The 19,000-nt window shown below is 31.2% G+C and overlaps 2 protein-coding genes across 2 annotated transcripts, besides 12 other annotated features; both read left to right on the plus strand.

The window, feature by feature from the left end:
• Positions 1 to 168: 168 nt before the first annotated feature.
• Positions 169 to 243: a microsatellite.
• A 1,183-nt stretch (positions 244 to 1,426) lies between these two features.
• Positions 1,427 to 1,448: a microsatellite.
• A 1,103-nt stretch (positions 1,449 to 2,551) lies between these two features.
• Positions 2,552 to 2,598: a microsatellite.
• Positions 2,599 to 3,962: 1,364 nt separating this feature from the next.
• On the plus strand, positions 3,963 to 5,252 carry PVX_121915 (hypothetical protein; the record flags this gene model as incomplete). Its single annotated transcript, XM_001616896.1, has 2 exons — positions 3,963 to 4,127; positions 4,294 to 5,252. 2 exons carry the CDS (start codon positions 3,963 to 3,965, stop codon positions 5,101 to 5,103), a joined length of 975 nt encoding a protein of 324 aa, XP_001616946.1. The 3' UTR covers positions 5,104 to 5,252.
• Positions 4,819 to 4,862: a microsatellite.
• A 4,231-nt stretch (positions 5,253 to 9,483) lies between the features above and the next one.
• Positions 9,484 to 9,514: a microsatellite.
• A 1,064-nt stretch (positions 9,515 to 10,578) lies between these two features.
• Positions 10,579 to 10,601: a microsatellite.
• A 729-nt stretch (positions 10,602 to 11,330) lies between these two features.
• Positions 11,331 to 11,409: a microsatellite.
• Positions 11,358 to 19,000, plus strand: PVX_121920 (reticulocyte-binding protein 2 (RBP2), like; the record flags this gene model as incomplete). Its single annotated transcript, XM_001616897.1, has 2 exons — positions 11,358 to 11,412; positions 11,592 to 19,000. 2 exons carry the CDS (start codon positions 11,358 to 11,360, stop codon positions 18,998 to 19,000), a joined length of 7,464 nt encoding a protein of 2,487 aa, XP_001616947.1.
• Positions 11,413 to 11,439: a microsatellite.
• Positions 11,579 to 11,602: a microsatellite.
• Positions 14,910 to 14,966: a microsatellite.
• Positions 18,353 to 18,378: a microsatellite.
• Positions 18,579 to 18,680: a microsatellite.

Below are 19,000 nucleotides of genomic sequence, written 5' to 3' on the forward strand. Positions count from 1 at the left end.
GAGCAGAAGCAGGAACAGAAAAGAAAAAGAAAAAAAGAAGAAGATTCTGCTGTTTTTAAAAAGTCATCTAACAGAGCGAGTAGTAAAAAGAACAAACAAAGTTATTTATTCTGCTGTTATATAAGAGGCCAAAAGGTGTACTGAAAATGCTAGCTGATAGTGGAGTTATATGTGTACATATACGAATTAAGAACGATCGAAGCAAGCTTTTTCTTTTTTTAACCGTTTGAAAATAAAGGAGAAAAAAGGGGGAGTTCCCCCCCTAAATATCGGAAGAGTGAGATGATAGTATAGAAAAAGTGTGTAAAATCGAAATGATCTTAGAAGACGACTATAAATGTAGCAACAGAAAGAGTTACTTTTTTGTTGATATATATGCGCTCTTCGTACTAATCAGTATGTGTATGTGTAGTATTTAGTTCACCATTAAAATTATGTATTCTACAAATTTTGCTATTAAATACTGCGTACTGAGAATAAATTGACCCTTATTTTTATACAAACAGTTTTGTGTGCTATATTTTTCGATCTTTTCTATAATTTGCTTCATATATCCATAAAGAAAAGGCCATTTTTATTATTTTCTCATGGACTTAGAACAAGAATATAGAAATGAATAAAGAATATTTTTTGAATAATATAACTGTTATGGTAATAATCATCTATTTTTGAAAAAATCAAGGGGTTCAAATTTGTGTAAGAGGGAGATAAAGAAAGAGGGAGGTGAGAGTGAGAGCCGTCTTCTCTCTCGCTAGGTCTGGCAATTGCACAGAACGGCAGATTTGCAAGTCAAAAGAATTAGCCTTTAGAAATCTTCTACTTTTTCTTGCGTGCCATCCCATATACTTATACTTGTTGTATAATATAATTAAAAATATACGCCTGCTGGTTCGCGAATAAAAGAGCACAGGAAAAATATATATAATAAATAACCTTTGTTTTTTCATTACTGCTATAATTTTTTCTTTATTTTTTTTTATTTTAAGCTTTAATAAATATATCGCCTAATCATTATAGCGTTCAAATTATCGTAACATATATACACGTGTTGTAAACATATGCGCTATATAATACCTTTTCTTTCATTTAATCTACATCATTAATTTTCGCGTTTTCATATTGTTATATGAAGTACAGTTTTTTAAGAGAGTTCTTCAACCCTAATTTTGTGTGCATAGTTTGTCTTAAAAAAATTTAACTGATGAAAATATTTCATAAAATATAATTTTACGAGACTTACCTGAACTGCTAGTAGCACTTTTTTTTATCCTTATCATTCCTCCCATTATTATTATAGCATGAAATTAAGCGGTTATTTGAACCTACTTGAACCTTTGAATTAACAATTTATGCACATTTTTTTGCGATTAAAAGTGGATTAATTTTGAAGTTTTCCCATGGATAAAGACGAACGATATTTAATGAGTTAGCATATTTTTTCCCCTACTCCCCGCTCTTCCTTTCAATTAAATAACATTTTATTATGTATCCTCCATCGTAGCGGTGCTAAAAAATTGTCCTTACGTAAAAGATGCTCTTGATTCAATAGAAGCATTAACCGAATTTAGTGAACTAATACAAGTGAAAAGAAATAAAGGAACATATGGCCTATGCAACAATAAAATGATTGTCCTATCATGAATTGAATGCCCTTGTCCTTATTCACTAACTGGCACGTTTGGGGCATTTTTAACATGCTTAATTTCTTTAACATTTTAAATGCCAAAAAATTGCATCTACAAATCCTTAGAGGAAAAAACAACTAGATAACTAGCTTCGCCACCCCATGTGGACGCCGTAAATCGTACCATAAATATTACAACTTTTGAAGAAAATAACTAAATGTGCAACTGATCTGATAAATTATTTGAATGGTACACGCATTGCGGTATAGTAGCACCTCCCACAGCAACAAAAATGTGAGTTTGTTGCCAATTTTAAGCTGATTCAGGCGTTTAAATTTTCGTGCGTAAAAGTACAGCACATCAGTTTACGTCAATAAGGACAATGTAAAAAAAAAAAGGATGAATTAAAACAATTTGAAATAGATTTAAACATATAACATAATTGCGGATTTGCTACAAATTCCACTGACGCAGAATTGTAATACCAATACGTGAAAGTGGCAAAATTCCTTTTCCTTAAAAATAGGATATATTAATTTTAAATATTTGCTTACATATAACGTAAGGCAAGCTTATATCAAATAAGCCAATTATTAACACGCATCTTTAATAAACGCCGCTTTCAAGAGAAGCGAGAAGATATGGTTCTTTTACAGATGAACAGAAACTATTCATCATGTAAACTTCTCTGCAGTGTATACATGATAAAAGTAATACGGCCAAACGAAAATTCCTACTGATCCTATCCAGACGGGGTAACGTTTTCTCTGTCTCCTTTATCGTGCAGCAGAATAAGACATCAGTGATATCATCTTTTACGAATATATATATATACATACATACATAAACCGCTTATATCGTCCCCTTTCAAAATGTATACAAGTCTACAAATAAAAGGCTTCTAAATAATAAGCACTTGCGCACCCCTTTTTTTATATTCCACTTGCATGTATTTTGGGCACATAATTCAAAAGCAACAGATTTAACCCATTACATTATTTTAAATTCGTGCTTAATTAAGTTGTTTCTTCATAACGAATCTTTTTTTTTTTAAAGTTTCGAATAAAGTTGTTCACGCTCTAGCAAACGTGTCAAATGATAAAAGCGCACAAGCGTTATTAACTCATGGAAAGAGTACGTACAGTGCAAAATTACTAAACCGGTGAATGCTTATAATTACATGTTCTATAATTTTTCCACATACAACAATATGCCCTATTATTTTATAGCAACACTTTTCACCTAACATAGGCGTAGCAAGCAAATATTTTTATTTCAAACACAAATATATGACAATAACTGCTAACCATTACAAGCGCTTATTAAAGTAATTATTATGCTTTTTTGTCCTTGAACACAGCATTTCTTCATAACCAGTATTTTTATATGTTTAAAAAAAAAAAAAAAACAGAAACCATTGTAAAGATATATAATTTTTAATTATGACACTTCCTTCCTTAAAATTATTCCATGCAACAGGCAAAACCAATGGAAAAAATCATTTTTACGAAAAAATTAAATCTTTCCTTTTAAAAAATTAGTACGAAAAATCAGCAAAAGGGTATTTATAACCTCATAAAGAAATATATATAAATATGCGCTTTTTAATGCCTAAGATATATGTGCATTAACGTTTGCATTTATGGCTAGCGGTGCTGTACTTCAGCATTTTTTTTAATTATAACTATATGTATAGAAAACAGTAGGTACCGCAGAAATGTATTCGTTTTAATTTTTTTTATTATCGTGCCTAACTATTTATGCACAGAAATGTTTTTTTAAATACAAATTGAAGTAGATCGAAACAGCTAAAAATTTTACGAAAAGGATAAAATCAATATTGCCTTTCGTTTGGCTCTTCTTAAAATAGTTATTCTGGTTAAAAGGTTTTCCTTTTTATTTTGTTTTGTTCTATTCCGTTATTATTCACATATATGTACCTTTCTAGATTTGTTCTGTTCATTTTTTCTTTTACTTCTTCGTTTTCTTTTTCTTTTTTTGTTTTTGTTTTTGCTTTATTTAATTTTTTTCCAGTTCCTGCTTCTATACTTGCTTAATTTAATTTATTTTAAACGCTATTATTGCCACTCTTTATTTGTTTTCAGTTGAATCGTAAAAATGATATAACATTTTAAGAAAATTTCGAAATCACATATCTTTTTTAATGCGTTATTATTTTTCTTTTTTTTTATCTCCTTTTTTATAATAGTAGCTTAAAAATTCCCATCTTGTTTTTTTTGTCCTATACTGAAAATACTACGTAAAAATGTATTCATTTAAACAAAATGGACATAACCATGAACAAAAATTATAATATAGCAACAATCAGAAAACTAGATGGAAGACAATCATGAGCAGCTAGAGAAAAGTTTGTCTACTGCACGTGAACATAAGGGAATTGGAAGAAAGCATCCACTGCATATCAAAATAAATACATTCATCCTTTTTATTAAAATTAGTATCTACGCCCTTTTCATTTGCTCCCTATACTACTCCAACCATGTAATATGATGGGAATATTGTGTCCCATTTTTACCTGTGTTTTCTCCTTATAGGAAAAATTCTTAGAATTAATTTAGAATAAATAAATAAATATATGTACATACATACGCATGTGCATACTTTTCAATGCCACCAGAATAAATGCTTTATCTCTACCTTCTCTTAGGGCACTTTTCCCAAACCATGGAACACCCAACACAACCAAGCGAACAAACCCAGTGTTAAGTCCCGCGCATTAGTAGAACAAGGGCAGGTCTATATTAATAAGTACCCTAAAATTAACGAATATTCTAAATTCTATCATGAGAATGATGATTATCAAACATTTAATCGAGAAACATATTTCAGAAGATATTTAGCAGCATTTAAATCAAGAGGGGATAAATGGACATCACAACCACTTCACAATTTAATTTCAAAGTTTGAAAGTGCCAAAAAAAATTTTTTAGATGAAAATCGTCGTTCTTTTGAAAGAGGGATAGAAGGACATGGTACGGGTGTAAAAACTCCCAACGTAGTGACAAAAAAACCTGCAACAGTGAAAAAGGACCCTTCTGCAGCGATAGAAGAACCTCGTAGAGTGATCAAAGAACCCGTTAGAGCGATAGAAAATTACGAAGCAACGACAGAAGACCCTGATGAAGAGACCATATACTTTGACGCGGAGATTGACGAGCAGGAAAAGTTGGATGAAGAGGAGCAACGCCTTAAAAACTATTTAGATTCCTATCTGGAGGATGAAGTACACCTAAAAAACATTCATAAATTTATACGAGAAACCGAAGATTGTGCTAGGAAATATAAAAAAAAAAAGTATGATTTTTTTAAACATGTTATAGCCCTTAAGAAAAGACTCAAAAAAATTATTAATAGCATTAAACATCGTTTGGTGAAACTCATGACGTATAGGAAATATCGCCGCTTTAAACTGCTAATATCTACTTTCATCTGGTTCCTTTCCATGTTGTTTCCGTGATAATTTAACTCTAACGAAAAAGTAAAATACCCGAAAAAAATCGGCTACATATATATGCATTATATATGCACAGACAAATTTCTTATGCTGCGTGCTTTTACTCCATCGCAGATTAGTGTGCATTCAAACCAACCTATACGCATGGTTAAACCTTTTATTAACGTATCTCTTTTTTTTTAATACTTTATCAATTTAAGAAAAATAATATGTTTTTTTTTTTTATTGTAAAAACTAACCCTCTTTAAACTGTCATGTGATTAATAAATTAGCACAATAGGTGAACTCTACTACCTTTACATTTGTGCGCAAAGGAGATTGCTATTTTAACCAAAAAATGGATTTTCAACTCACAAAATTGAAAAATGAATCAATATGTTGCGCTATGCGCCCTATAAATTACTCATTAATAGAATAGCCATTACGGTAAAGCTAAATTTTTATGGGTTAAATAAATTGCATATTTAGAAATAAAAAAGAAACCATCAAAAATAGTGCACTGAGGAAAACTCAGTGAAACTAAGCGAAGTAAAATAACAAAATTAACTAAAATGTAACGTAAAAGAATGGTATGCAGTAGTTTGGCTCATATGTAATACTGAACCTTTCAATATAAACATGTGTAGATAATCATGTTTTTTTTTAGATTAAAAAACTTATTGTAACATTGGAATAAAAAAAAAAAAAAAACTCCTAAACAACTGGCATGATGTGGTAAGATACCACTGCATTAGCAAGTACATCCAAATCAATTGATTAACTCCTTTAATGGAACATACCAAATAAGCAAGTATAATCACGTACTTCACAATTTAGTGAATATGGTGAAACGAAGGGCTTACTAAGTATTTTCTTCCACATCTGACGAGGATAAAATTTATGAAAATTGCAAACATGCAAAACAAATAATAAATAACGCAACGAAAAATTTAAGCAAAATAAAAAGAAATTAGAAAAAGCTTCACAGTGTGTCCAGACCTAAATAAAGTTTCGAAGAAGCAAAAGATTATGAAGCATTTTCTCACGAAAGAAGCATGGAAAAACCACCTAACAGCAAAATTTCAATTGTTAGAGGGAACATACCAAATTACTTATGATAAATTAAAAAATCACTACGCTAAAGAATTAAGCCAAATTGAAAAGCGGAACAACTACGTGACAAAAGTACAGATTATCACAGATATAATTACCAAAATGAATGAAGAAAAAAAAAATTAACATAGATGATGAAATTAAAAAATTTAAGACATATTATGGTGAACTTCTCCCCTTAAAAAAGAAATTCGCATATATAATAAATTTACAACTAAAGGGTGACATTTCTTTAGTGAAAATTTTATTGGAGGAAGACAAATGCATAATTAACAGGAAAGCTCGAAGAACTAGGGGAAAAACTAAAAGAAACTTTCCAAATATTTGAGCAAGAACACGACTGTGTAGAAAAGCAAACTAAAGCATACACAGATTACGAAATGATTGTGCAAAAACGCTATGCTAAAGTAGTACAAAAGGGAAAGTGATTACTTTGCTATGACATTTGTAGATTCTAACGTAAAAAATAAAGCAACATAATCGGAAGAATTTAAAGAAATGAAAGATACCTCTAAAAAAAAAGCGATCTAAAATATATAATAAATAGCCTTTATATTCTGAAAGTAAATACTATAGAAAATGTAAAAAAGCATTTGGACATCATTACTGGTACTCAATTGTACATTCAAATTAAAGCTTAAGTACAAGAAATTAATGAACAAATTATAGAGAGAAAAATTACTTATTTAATCGGCAGAACAGATTTCTTCTTAAAAAACTTGCAGCTGTTCTAGAGAGAAATGATGAATACAATTTGGTAGAACAAAATATGGAAGAAATAGCAAAAGTTACTCCCTACGTCAGTGATGTGATGAAATAATTAAACAGTTGAAAATGGAATATCAGGAGGCACTAGATGCTATGCAACAAAACGAGGCCGTCATATCTCTCATTACTCAACACAGACAAAGTGCTAACCAAAACTTTGAACACCTGGCTAACGCGAAAGATATATATATGTATATACGTACATATATATATTAACCAAAACGGATTTGCTACATCGAATCAGAAAAATGGTAGAAGAAATCAGCAGCACCATAAATGAAGATCTACGAAAATGTGACAAAAATATCTGAACGGGTCAGCGCGAGAAAAGCTAAAGCGCAAAAAACTACGAAACTATTGAAGATATTAACAAAATGATGTTCCAAATTAGGATGTAAACGTACAGTTGAGCAGCACGAAAAAAAAAAAGTAACTATCGTTTTAGAAAAACTCACAGTAAAGCAAATTGCATTAAAAGAAATACTTACCGAAATGGTATAGGACAGCCTCCTACGTTAACATGAATCGGAAAAGAAAAAGGTCGATGATGCATTCAGGCAGATTAGCAAATTAAAAGGTGCACTTAAAAAAATTGATGAATTATTAGCAGATAATTCAATCAATATGAAAGAATTAAAAGATAAAAAGGGAAAACTAGAAATGTTAAAAAAAAAAAAATACAGACAGTGATACATCAGGTGATGACGCTGCAACAAAGCCACAAGTAACGAAGGAAGATCATTCCGAAAAAGTCTAGTATACGCCATGACACTGATAGATATTCTTATTCCCGAACCGAGTGATGCGGATGTTTAAAAAACAGAGGACAGGACATAAATATTAGAAGAAAAAAATAAGGACACACAAAATCAGGTGGACATTTCATCAACAGGTAAGAATGTCCTCCATAATTTAAAAGAAACGAAAGAGGTAGAAGTTAAAAAAGGAACCCTCAAAGATATTCGTATTCAAGATGATAAATAAAATATTTCTAACGCAGAACAAATTAGAGATTAACTTGACTTACCTGAAAAGGCACAATATGAAACATCGGATGACGATAATATTGGCGAATGAACTTTTGAAGATAATAAACAGAATAAATCGCGCAAAAATTGCACCTCTGAGAAGGTTAAATATGCAGGTGACATAGCTTCTGAATTACTCGCTCTTTCTAGTATGAGTTATTTTTTCGATAGTACAAATAAAGAACGGGGGGGAGATGCTCCTTTTGTTGACGATGGAAAAGAATATGAACATGAAAATGTCTCAGAAGATGGTAATACAGAAAAAATCATTAATTTGTCATTTGCCGATGATTCATGCATATAAGGAAACGAAATAATAAGCAGTTGAGGGAGAGCTTTTACTTTTTCAATTTCAACATCAGAAAAAAATTTTAATTTTTAATTTGAAAAAAGATTCATTTTTCTAGAATTGTTCATATAGTTGCGTAATAGTAACGTATGTAGAAGGAAAGGCTAATATATTTTATGTACTCTGCGCAGTATGTTAAAAAGTCTTTTTTTTTTTTCTTATGCTTCTCTCTATCTTGGCCCCATGTTCACATGTTTAAGGGGGCACTAGGTTAATTTTAACGCATATTGTTAGAGTAAAATGAGCATGAAAGACCCTCACGAAGTCTTAAAACGGGGATGAGTCGTACTGGTCTTTACATTATGCTCATTTATTAATTTTTTGGTATATTCGCAGTATATATAAATGGATATATATAATTATATGCGTACATATATTTTTTATACGCATATATTAATACATATATATTTTATACGCGTATGTATATACATATTTCATATACATAAATGTGCACTCTTGTCTTTTTTCGCAACCCTTTTAATATCAAGGGTCTATATTTTCCCTTTTCCCTTACTCTAGTAACACAACTAATTTAATTTTAATTTAGCCTTACTTCAAGCTGAATTCGATTATCACCCAGTATATCAATTTCAATGTTTTTCCAAAATAAGTTATCACTCTTAAAAATTCTTTTCAATGTCCCTTTTGCACACAGGGGAAAGCAAAAGGGTATCTTAACAACGTTACTATAGATAGATAAATAAATAGTAGCAAAAAAAAAAAAGAAAAAAAAAGACAAATATTTTATAAACGGAAAAAACCCTCCATTGTCTACGTTCCCAACTGCATCTTCATATAAACAAGAACAGCTTAACAGCCAAAATGGGAACTCTAACAGGATAATATGAAAATATTAACTTAAAAAATTTGTAATAAATTAGATTACTCCTATGAAATTGCTCATTTTCTATCTTGTAAGAACAATAATAACTACCTGCATTATATATGCAAAAATGGCAAGTAAATCCCTATAACATTTAAAGGCAGCTGTATAATAATAATATTCGCCCAGTGCAAAGTACTGTTACTCATGGTAAAAAAAAACTTGAATGATAAAATAGAAAACTGTTAAATGGGTGTTTATTTTGTCGCTCACTTTTTGCCAATGAGTTACTTGGTAGAAAAAAAAAATGAAAATTGAAAAGGAAGCAGCAATTCTAATAAACATATGAACGTACGCACGTACATGCATTTATATATAGGTATACAGTACGTGCTATCTGCCACTTGGGTATAAAGAAAAAAAAAAATAAAAATGTATGGAACTAGGACAAAGGAAAAAAATATTTATGTTCATGTAGAAAAGTAAAAACATGCCATAAAGATGAAGGTAAAAATAAAACTGTTATATAAGGTCACATGTTCCATATACAATTATCTAAAAACAAATTCTAAGTTATAAATAAGGAAAAGAGGCATAGTTCACAAATCAGTTGTAACTAGGCAATGTTCCTCTCTCGATTTCTTAATTATACAACAATACCACTGATTAAATCTGTCAAGGCTGAATTGTTAAAATTGCGAGCATTTGCAGGCAAACATATAAAACCATTCCAGTGAAAAAAATTAAAAATTTTATCAATAAAGAAAAAAAAAAAAAAACATTTACATTGTAATCAAGTAAAAAAATAAATAAAATTGTTAAATTATAGTTAATTTTTTTCAACAAAATTAGAGTAGAATTCTTAGGTTATCTTTTTTTTTTTTTTTTTTTTTTTACTGATTACCAATTTCGCTTTGAAAAAAGGTGTAAAAGGTAATAACCCAACGTCCTGTAAAATTAGAGCCGTAAGGGCAATTCATTAGGCCAAAATTTTGAACACATTTTAACACTAAATTCTCAATTTTTTCTGTAATAAATAATTTACCCAAAATTGCATCTTTAAAAAATTATAATTATAATTATCCATTTTGTTCTGGAAACACCCCTAATTTAAATATTATATTTTCTGCAACGCCGTAGAAAAAATTAAAACCATTCTCAAAGGGTGCATTTACGGTGATCACTATTTTAGCTATCTCTTAGGATTTTACTACACATTTGAACTTTTTTTTTTTTCTTCTTCTTCATTCTAATCGTACGTGCACAAACGCATTTGTAGATCATACATATATTTGAGAAAATTTTAAAAAGCAAATTAAATTTTTTTTTTCGAATTTATTCATAAAACTTAAATATATTAAAAAGGCAACACGGTTCCACCTTTTTTCTCGGTGGTACTTTATTAATTTTTTTTTCTTTTTTTACAGGTGTAATGTTTCCCTTTTTTTTAAGCTCTGCATTTGTGCAAGCTGCTTTTTTCTCAAGTTTGTAGAAATGACAATGTAAAATTGTTATTTTTTTCTTAACGTAAATTGTACTTGTATATTTGTTTTTAATTTTTTCTTTTTTTTTTTACTCTTTTTTCGTTTCTTTTTTCGTTGTTTTTTTCGTTTTTTTTTCGTTTTTTTTTCGTTCTTTTTTCGTTTTTCTAAATACATTTGCTCTCACACGTTTAAGAAACATCACAGCGTTAGTACACAGTTTGATTAATTCTGTTTTAAAAAAGGGAAATGAATTAATACACATAGTTACTTTACGCTCGCTTTGCCTTAGCTTCACCTCCATTGTTAAAAATATACATGTGTACATATACATCAGTGTACACGTAGAATGACTCATTTTCCCTTAAATTCATAGTAACCACATAGTGAAAACGAGCATCTTTGAGCGTAACGCACACGTTTCTCTTACGCTAGGTTTCTATACTTTCTATGCCCCCGTTACGATGATTCAGATGAACAAGTTATATTTGTAAATCAATTTGAGGGCAAAAAAATTAGATAGAGATCAAACCACCTTGCTTTGATAAGTAGTACACCAAGCGTTTTTACAAACCCAGATTCCTCTCAGAGATAGAACATTCCTGAAAATATATACGCATATATTTGTGTTCGCATATATATGTGCACGCATATGTGCATTTAGCCCACTACTGGAAATCATTATATGGAAATTTTCCACTTGTAAGATTTAGAGTATGGAAAATAAGGTGCTCTGGGCAGTTTTTTACAATCTAGTGCTGTTCCTTCTGGGTAAGGCCAAAAAGCTGGCACACATATGCACACATATGCATATATATACATATGTATATGCTTACACTTGTAGCGAAGCGCTCTTTCGCGAGGGGCTTCTTATATCCTCATCAGCCCGGCTTCCTTTAAGCTGCCCCACTCAAGCGCGCTCGAACTTTTAATGTTACACCCCCTTGCAGCATCAAGCAAAGAAAGCAATCGAATTAAAGCATATAAACTTAAGAAGGAACCTAAGCTATGGCCACTACAAGATAGCCTTAACGAAAGCGATAAATTCGAGTATACCAATGGAGGGAAGGAAAATCCCCCAAATTTCTTCAGCTCAAATGTAAAGGCGCATAATAAAAAAGAGGGCAAAAAGTATGAACAAAATTTGTCTTTACCTGACAACACATCTTTCGTAACGGTAAAAAATTATAACTACACAAGAACACCATCACACCATGCTTACATAAGAAGAGACAATACACACACCAACAGTACAAATAATAATCAAATTAGGAATGTACCTAAAGAATTAAATCCTCGGGAATTTCTCTTCACACCAAAGAATCAAATAAGCGCATCTCTCATCCAAACTAACGGACCGGTGGCTCCAATGGATATACTACGTTACCTAGATTTCTCAAACAGTTCAGGACAAATTATTTCTACAGTGTATCCGTTCTATGTTCAGATGAATTATTTTGCTGAAATTAAATATTACATAACATATCATTACGAGGCGAAAAAAAATTATGATGAAGCATATAATCAAAGCGTAAATCCACTTATGTCAAGTATACAAAATCAAATAAATTCTTGTGTACCGAAAAAAGCAGCATTGGAAAAAACAATATTCGTATTAGAATACCCAGAGAATCACAATATAAACCTAAGCAATTACGAAGCAAAGCATAATGAGTACAAGCAGCAATTAGATGCATACAAAAACTGTGTACAGGCAAATATGGAATCATACACAGATAGGATGTCAAAATTTAATGAAAAAATCTATTCAATTTTAAATAGTGTGAAATGCACAGATGCATGTGAAACTGATACGTACGAAATTATGCTTGAAATATATGTAGAAAGAGTAAAGGAAGTTAATCATAATAATTATGTCAATTATTTGAGTACTTTGAAAGCATCTCTCCAATTGGGGGTTACCCTGATGCTCAAAGTAAAACAAGAAATAGACAATAATGTCACCATTAGTGCAATAAATTTTTTACAAGAAGAAATGTTAGATATCATCACAATAGGTGAAGCTCACACAGGTAAAATTATACATGGTAAGGAAAACGTACTAAAACTTCAAAATAATAATATTCCACCACAAGTCCCTTTAAGTACTCTTAAAAAATTATATTTTGATTCCGCCAATTTCTATGCCACTTATAAGTTTAGCTTAAAAAGAGCCGATACCACGACAGCTGCGCTAAAGGAAAAAGGAAAATTACTTGCTAACCTTTATAATAAATTGATAACATATGTAAGCGAAAAAATAGATAAAAATTTGGATTCTTTATACTTCATTTCAAAAAGTGAATCAATGATTTCCGAATTTGAAGATACCTTTAAAGCGGGAACAGAAGCAAGCAAAGAAAACTCCAGCATAACAGCAGATTACGCACGCTATTCAAATTTGCAAATTATAGATATCAAATCAAAGTACGATTACAAAATAACCGAGTTAAAGAAATACTTAAATCAATTAAAGGTACTCATTTCTCCTATGAAAGATTTATATAATCTAAATTCTCTACAAAAAGACCAAAGGGACAGTGTAAGAAGTATACGCTCATCTGATAGTAGTCCACAAGAAAAGGTTAGCGCACTTTTAAACTTCTTATCAACAATAAAGGAAGAGAATGGCACCGTGTTGGAGAATTTTAAAAATATAGAAAGATATTATGAACAAGGCAAGCCATTAAAAGGTACACTCGAGGGATTAATAAAAATGATCAAAACCTACGAACAAGATATAGTAAATTTAATTGATAACGAAAAGCACAACAGATCGTACAAAGATGACATAAAAAACAAAATAATATATATAACCGAAAAAACAGATGCTATAAAAGACATTATCCCCTTAAATGAGGAAGTAGACAATATCATCAAACAAATTGAGAAACTATTCAATGAAGACCTATTCCATGAAGGATTACCAAATATGGAAAAACTTAAAAAAGAGAAAGAAAAAATAAAAGCTACTATAAAATCACTCAACACTAATTTCTACGACGGAGACTTAAAAGAATTAGTCGACGATATGTTAAATTTTGTCTACAAACACAGCGATTTCTACAATCAAGCATACGCTAAAGGAGATGTTGTAAATCTACAAAAGGAAGCAGAACAAGAATATGAAAAAATTACAAAACTAAAATCGAATAACATTCCTCAAATGTTAAAAGATTTGAAATCAGAATCGAAAAATCTTTCAGAGCTTAAAGACACCATGATGGATGAAATGTTGAACAATGTTCATCAAGACATATCAAACGTTTTCGAACAGATAAGGAACAAATATAAAGACATAACAACCTCGCTCAGTGCCTACAAAGAGGACAAACAGAAATTCGAGAAATTTAAAGTCGATATGATACAGACGAAAAACGAACTCCTGGGGAGTCTTCAACAAAATGATAAAAAACTCTCAGAAGCAAATAATATGTATGAAGAATTCTTGGCGCACATAGATACTACTACCAATAGAGAAAAGCAAATGTATAACCAAGCCAACGCGTTAAAGGAAAATTTAGCAAATGTTCAAAGTAAAATATCATCGTACCAGGGAAAAATAGAAAAATTGAAAGCGCATACTAGGAAAAATTATGAAAAAATTAAGACATTACTGCAAACTTTTGGCAATGAAAATATAAACGCAAAACTGGCAGAATACGAAAAAGAATTTAATGAAAATAAGAGAGTAGTGAATACCATCATAAACCAAATTCAAGAATCAAACAAAAATATAGAGAATATTAAAATATTAAATAATTCTATCGACCGTTCTGAAGTGAACAAACAGCTGATAGAAGAATTGGCCACCAATAAGCAACAATTAAAGGAAAAAATAGATAGTCACATTAAGCAACTAAACAGTTACAATATCATTGCAAAAGATGATAAGCTAATTTTTGAGAAAAGGTTAAATGAGGAGAAGGCAAATATTAACACGCAACTAAGCGACACGTCAATAGATAATTTAAAAGCACAAATACAAGAAACGCTAGATTATTACAAAACAGCAAAGGCAAACACGAATGATAAAGATGGAACCCATTTAGAAAAATTAGATAAAAAAAAAATGGATTGGAAAGACAGCAAAGTTAAAATAGATAAATTAAGCACCAGCTATCAAGTGCTAGATAAAAAAATTAATGATTTGATTAAAAAGCAACACGACGAAATTGTAGCTCTCATTGATAAACTTATAACAGAAAAGGGCAATGAAATAAGGGAGAAAACCGACGAAAAAATAAAGCACCTTAGCGAAATAAAAACAAAATTGTCCTCTTTCACTGTCTCCGATAATGTTAAGAATACCCAAAATGTTGCAATAAAAGGGGAAATAAGTGGATTCGAAAAAAAAATGGAAGCCCTATTAAGAAGAATAGACAATAATAACGCAAAATTAACTGAACTGAGAGGGAAGGCAGACCAACATGTAACCACCCTACGTGGGGAAAAAAATAAAACAGCTGAATTCAATGCGAAAAAAGATAGCCTGGAAAAAATACACCAACAAATGGAAAATACGCATAAAGAATTGGAGAGCATGGAAAATGAAAAAATTCCCATAAACGACATTAACCAAATGGAAATAGAATATGCACGAATTTTAATTCATCATATGGTTCAACAAATTGGTGAAAAAAAGGAAAGGTCTAAAATCATCTTAGAAGAGATTAAAACAACTATAGCAAGCATCGATCAAGCAAAGAAAAATATACCTCCTGAGCAACAAGATATCCTTCGCGAATTCGAGTATAGCGGATATCGCGACAAAGCTACTGCCAGTAGTACCGAAATAGAACAAATTGATAAAAGTGCAAAAGCAGAGGAGGGTAAAGCCAACAGTAGCACCAACTTAAGCGACATTGATGTGATTAAAAAACAGGTACTGTCCTACTTCAGAAAAGCCACCACTGAAAGTAACACCATGGAAAATGCGTTAAGAGAAATTAAAAATGTGAACACTTTCTTAACATCAAACATTTCAGAAGAAATTTTAGCTAACATACTAAAGAGTGCAGCGAGGACCCAAGAATTAAATCAACAAGCGGTAGGCGAATTTAACAAAACAGATCGTCTAATTAAAGAAGTAGAAGCGAAGCTATCCCAGGCAAACGAACATAAATCAGCAATTTCAGGAAGTGTAGAATACAAACAAATCGAACAGAAAATAAACCTAATTAAACAAATTCAGAAAGAAATTACGGCGGGGAAAGAAGAAATAAACAACTGTTTAAGTAATACCAAAGAATATAAAGAAAAATGCGAGTCTGAAGTGAATTCAGTAAATAGAGGAAAAGCTAAAGTAGATTTTCTGCAAAAAAGGGAAGCGCTAGAAAAAAAAATGAGTCAAGAAAATTTGGGTAAAATTACAGATAGCATTGATCAATGCAAAAAAGATTTAGCAGACATTACTAGTTTAGAAGTAAAGGTTAAAGCTAATTACGATTCAATCATTAAGTATGAAGAATCCATTAATACCATTTTAAATTATTCCTCCATTTTAGAATACAAAACCAAATTGGAAATACGCAAAAAAGAAAAAACAGACCTCATGACTTATATTAACACAGAAAATTCTGCCATTCAGGAGAAGCTGCTAAACTTGCAAAAAAAATTGAACCAATTGAATGAAAACACGGACTATACTAAAGTGGGAAACGATCTCAACAACGCAAAGTCTACAAAAGCAAATGTAACTATCCAGTATAACTTAGGACGAGTCAAACATCAACTGGAAAATTTAAGTGTCATCAAACAGGAGCTAGAAAAAGTCCTAAGTGCAGCTACCGATTTAGAGAGGGACATCTCAAAAATAGCCGACGTCACAGAATCTAATAACTTGGAGAGCCTAAATGGGAAGGAAGCAGATTACACGAAACGTATAAGAAGTTTTAACAAATTGAAGCAGCTCGTGCAAGAGAAAGCAGCAAAAGTAGAAGAAATTTCCTCCGATACGGATAACATAGAAAAAGAACTGACAGAACATAAAATAATTTTTGAAGTGGGACTTACCGAAAGGTTAATCGAAATAGTTAAAAATAGAAAATCATACGTAGACACAACAAAGGAATTGCTAAATTCATCATTAAACAATTTTGCTTCCCTCTTTAATGGATTGGACTTAAATGGATACAATCCAAAAGCAAACCTAGAAATGTACACACAAAAACTGAACACAATACATAACGAATTTATGGCATCTCACAAAATATTTGATGAAAAATCAAAGAAGGTCTTAGACAAAGATGTGAACTTCACGGAAGCTAAAACACTCAGGGAGGAGGCGCAAAAAGAAGATGTTACTCTTAAAAATAAAGAGGAAGAAGCAAAATCGTACTTGAGTGATATCAAAAAAAAAGAATCTTTCGAATTTATACTTCACATGAAGGAAAAATTAAACCAAATTAGTAAAATGTGTGAACAGCAATATGAACAAGCTGATAAAGGCTATAGTGAAGTCAAAACAAGCATTGATCGCATTGCAAATTTAAATGATGAAAATAGTATAGCGGATGTACTCAAAGAAGCAAACGATAAAAATGAGCAAGTACAAAATCTGACACATTATACATATAAAAATGAAGCACAAAATGTGCTAAGGCATATGGCAAAGTCGGCAAATTTTATAGGCATTAACCTAGTAACAGGAATACAACCGACGGAATTATCATCACAAGCAAGCGAATCGACAACGCCAGAGTTAAAATTTGAATCAGAAGGGGAAATGAAATTGGAAATTCTAACATTATCAGGAAATACTACAAAATTGGACTATTATAAAAATATGAAAGACGCCTACCAGAGCGTCCTTTCCATATTTAAATACTCTCATGGTATAGACGAAAAACAAAGAGAAAGCCAAAAAATAACCGAAAGTGCAAATGGCTCATATCTTAATAATAAGGAAATAAATGAATTCAAAGGAAGACTGAACAATGTGAAGAGTAAACAAACAGCCATTTCAAACAAAATTGATAACGCTACTACGCTGCTGCACAATTTGAACAAAATTAAAACGGATGATAAGAATTACGACACAATTTTAGAAAAAGACGCTTCTGAAGAATTGAAGAGGCGACGTGATTCATTTAATCAAGAAATGAAAAACACCGTCGATGGCTTAAAATTGAAGGAAATCCAAGAAAAGTTTAATGAGCAAGTAAAACTCCTACAAAATTTAGAAACAAAAGTGAGCACACTAAATGTGCATGAGGGAAACGCTACCGAAACTGTGAAAAAAGAAAACACTGCCGTTGATGCAATTCAAGCCGCAATGGAAGGCATAGAAAAAGATGTCGAATATATCAACTACTCATATGATGAACTATTAAAGAAAGGACAAAAAATTGAAAATCAGAGATACACATCCATAAGGGAAAACCTCACCAATAAAATAGCGAATGACTCCTCAGCAATCAACAAAATAAAGAAAAAAGCTCAACAGTATTTAGCATACATTAAGAATAACTACAACTCTATTTATAATGATACTGGCACTTTAAATGAATACTTCGACACCAAACGGTTAAGTAACCACGATTTAACAAATGTTCAGGAAGCGACCAGATTACACATTGAAATGTCCGCAGCCGTTGAAGCATCAGAAGAGATAATTGCAGATATGAAAAATGAATTCATAACGAACACAGAAGCGGATATAAGCGCTTTACAAAATAGCGCAGACAGATTAAAGTCGCTTTATAGTAATCTAAAACGCAAACAAATTAGTATAAACCAAATTTACAAAAAGATTAACTTAATTAAGTTGCAAGAAATTAAAACAAGCGCTAACAAATATATGGACATAGCCAAACTGTTTAACAATGTGCTAGAGGCCCAACATAAAGAATTGGCACAAGATAGAAGTAAAATATTGCAAGCTAAGGAAAACTCCATTAATATGCAGCAACTGTTAGAATCTCACATTGATAAACTTCGAGCCTTGATAACCAATATTGATAAAGAACTGATAGAATTAACAAATGGTAAAATTAAAGAATCAAATCGACGTATTAGTCAAATTTCCCCAATGGGGCAAGGCAAATTGTTCAGCACCCCAGAAGGACAAGCTTATAATAATTTACACAACACAGGATATAACCATTATGGAAGTGGAAACCATTCAAGAGGAAGAAATGAAAATGGAAATGTCCGTTTTGCAGCAGGGATTGTTGTGGGATTTGGTGTTTGTTCCTTTTTTGCTTCGGCATTGTTTAAAGGCAAAGGGGAAAACGAAACATATGGAAGAGATCTAAATTCACGTGATGAAGAATTTGAAGGCAAAAACAATGGAAATCTTCAAGATAAGGAAGAAATTATTGAAGTGTCCTTTCACGAAAGTGAAAATGTGTATTAA

This window comes from Plasmodium vivax, chromosome 14 (assembly GCF_000002415.2).
Source record: "Plasmodium vivax chromosome 14, whole genome shotgun sequence".
Classification (NCBI taxonomy): Eukaryota; Apicomplexa; class Aconoidasida; order Haemosporida; family Plasmodiidae; genus Plasmodium; species Plasmodium vivax.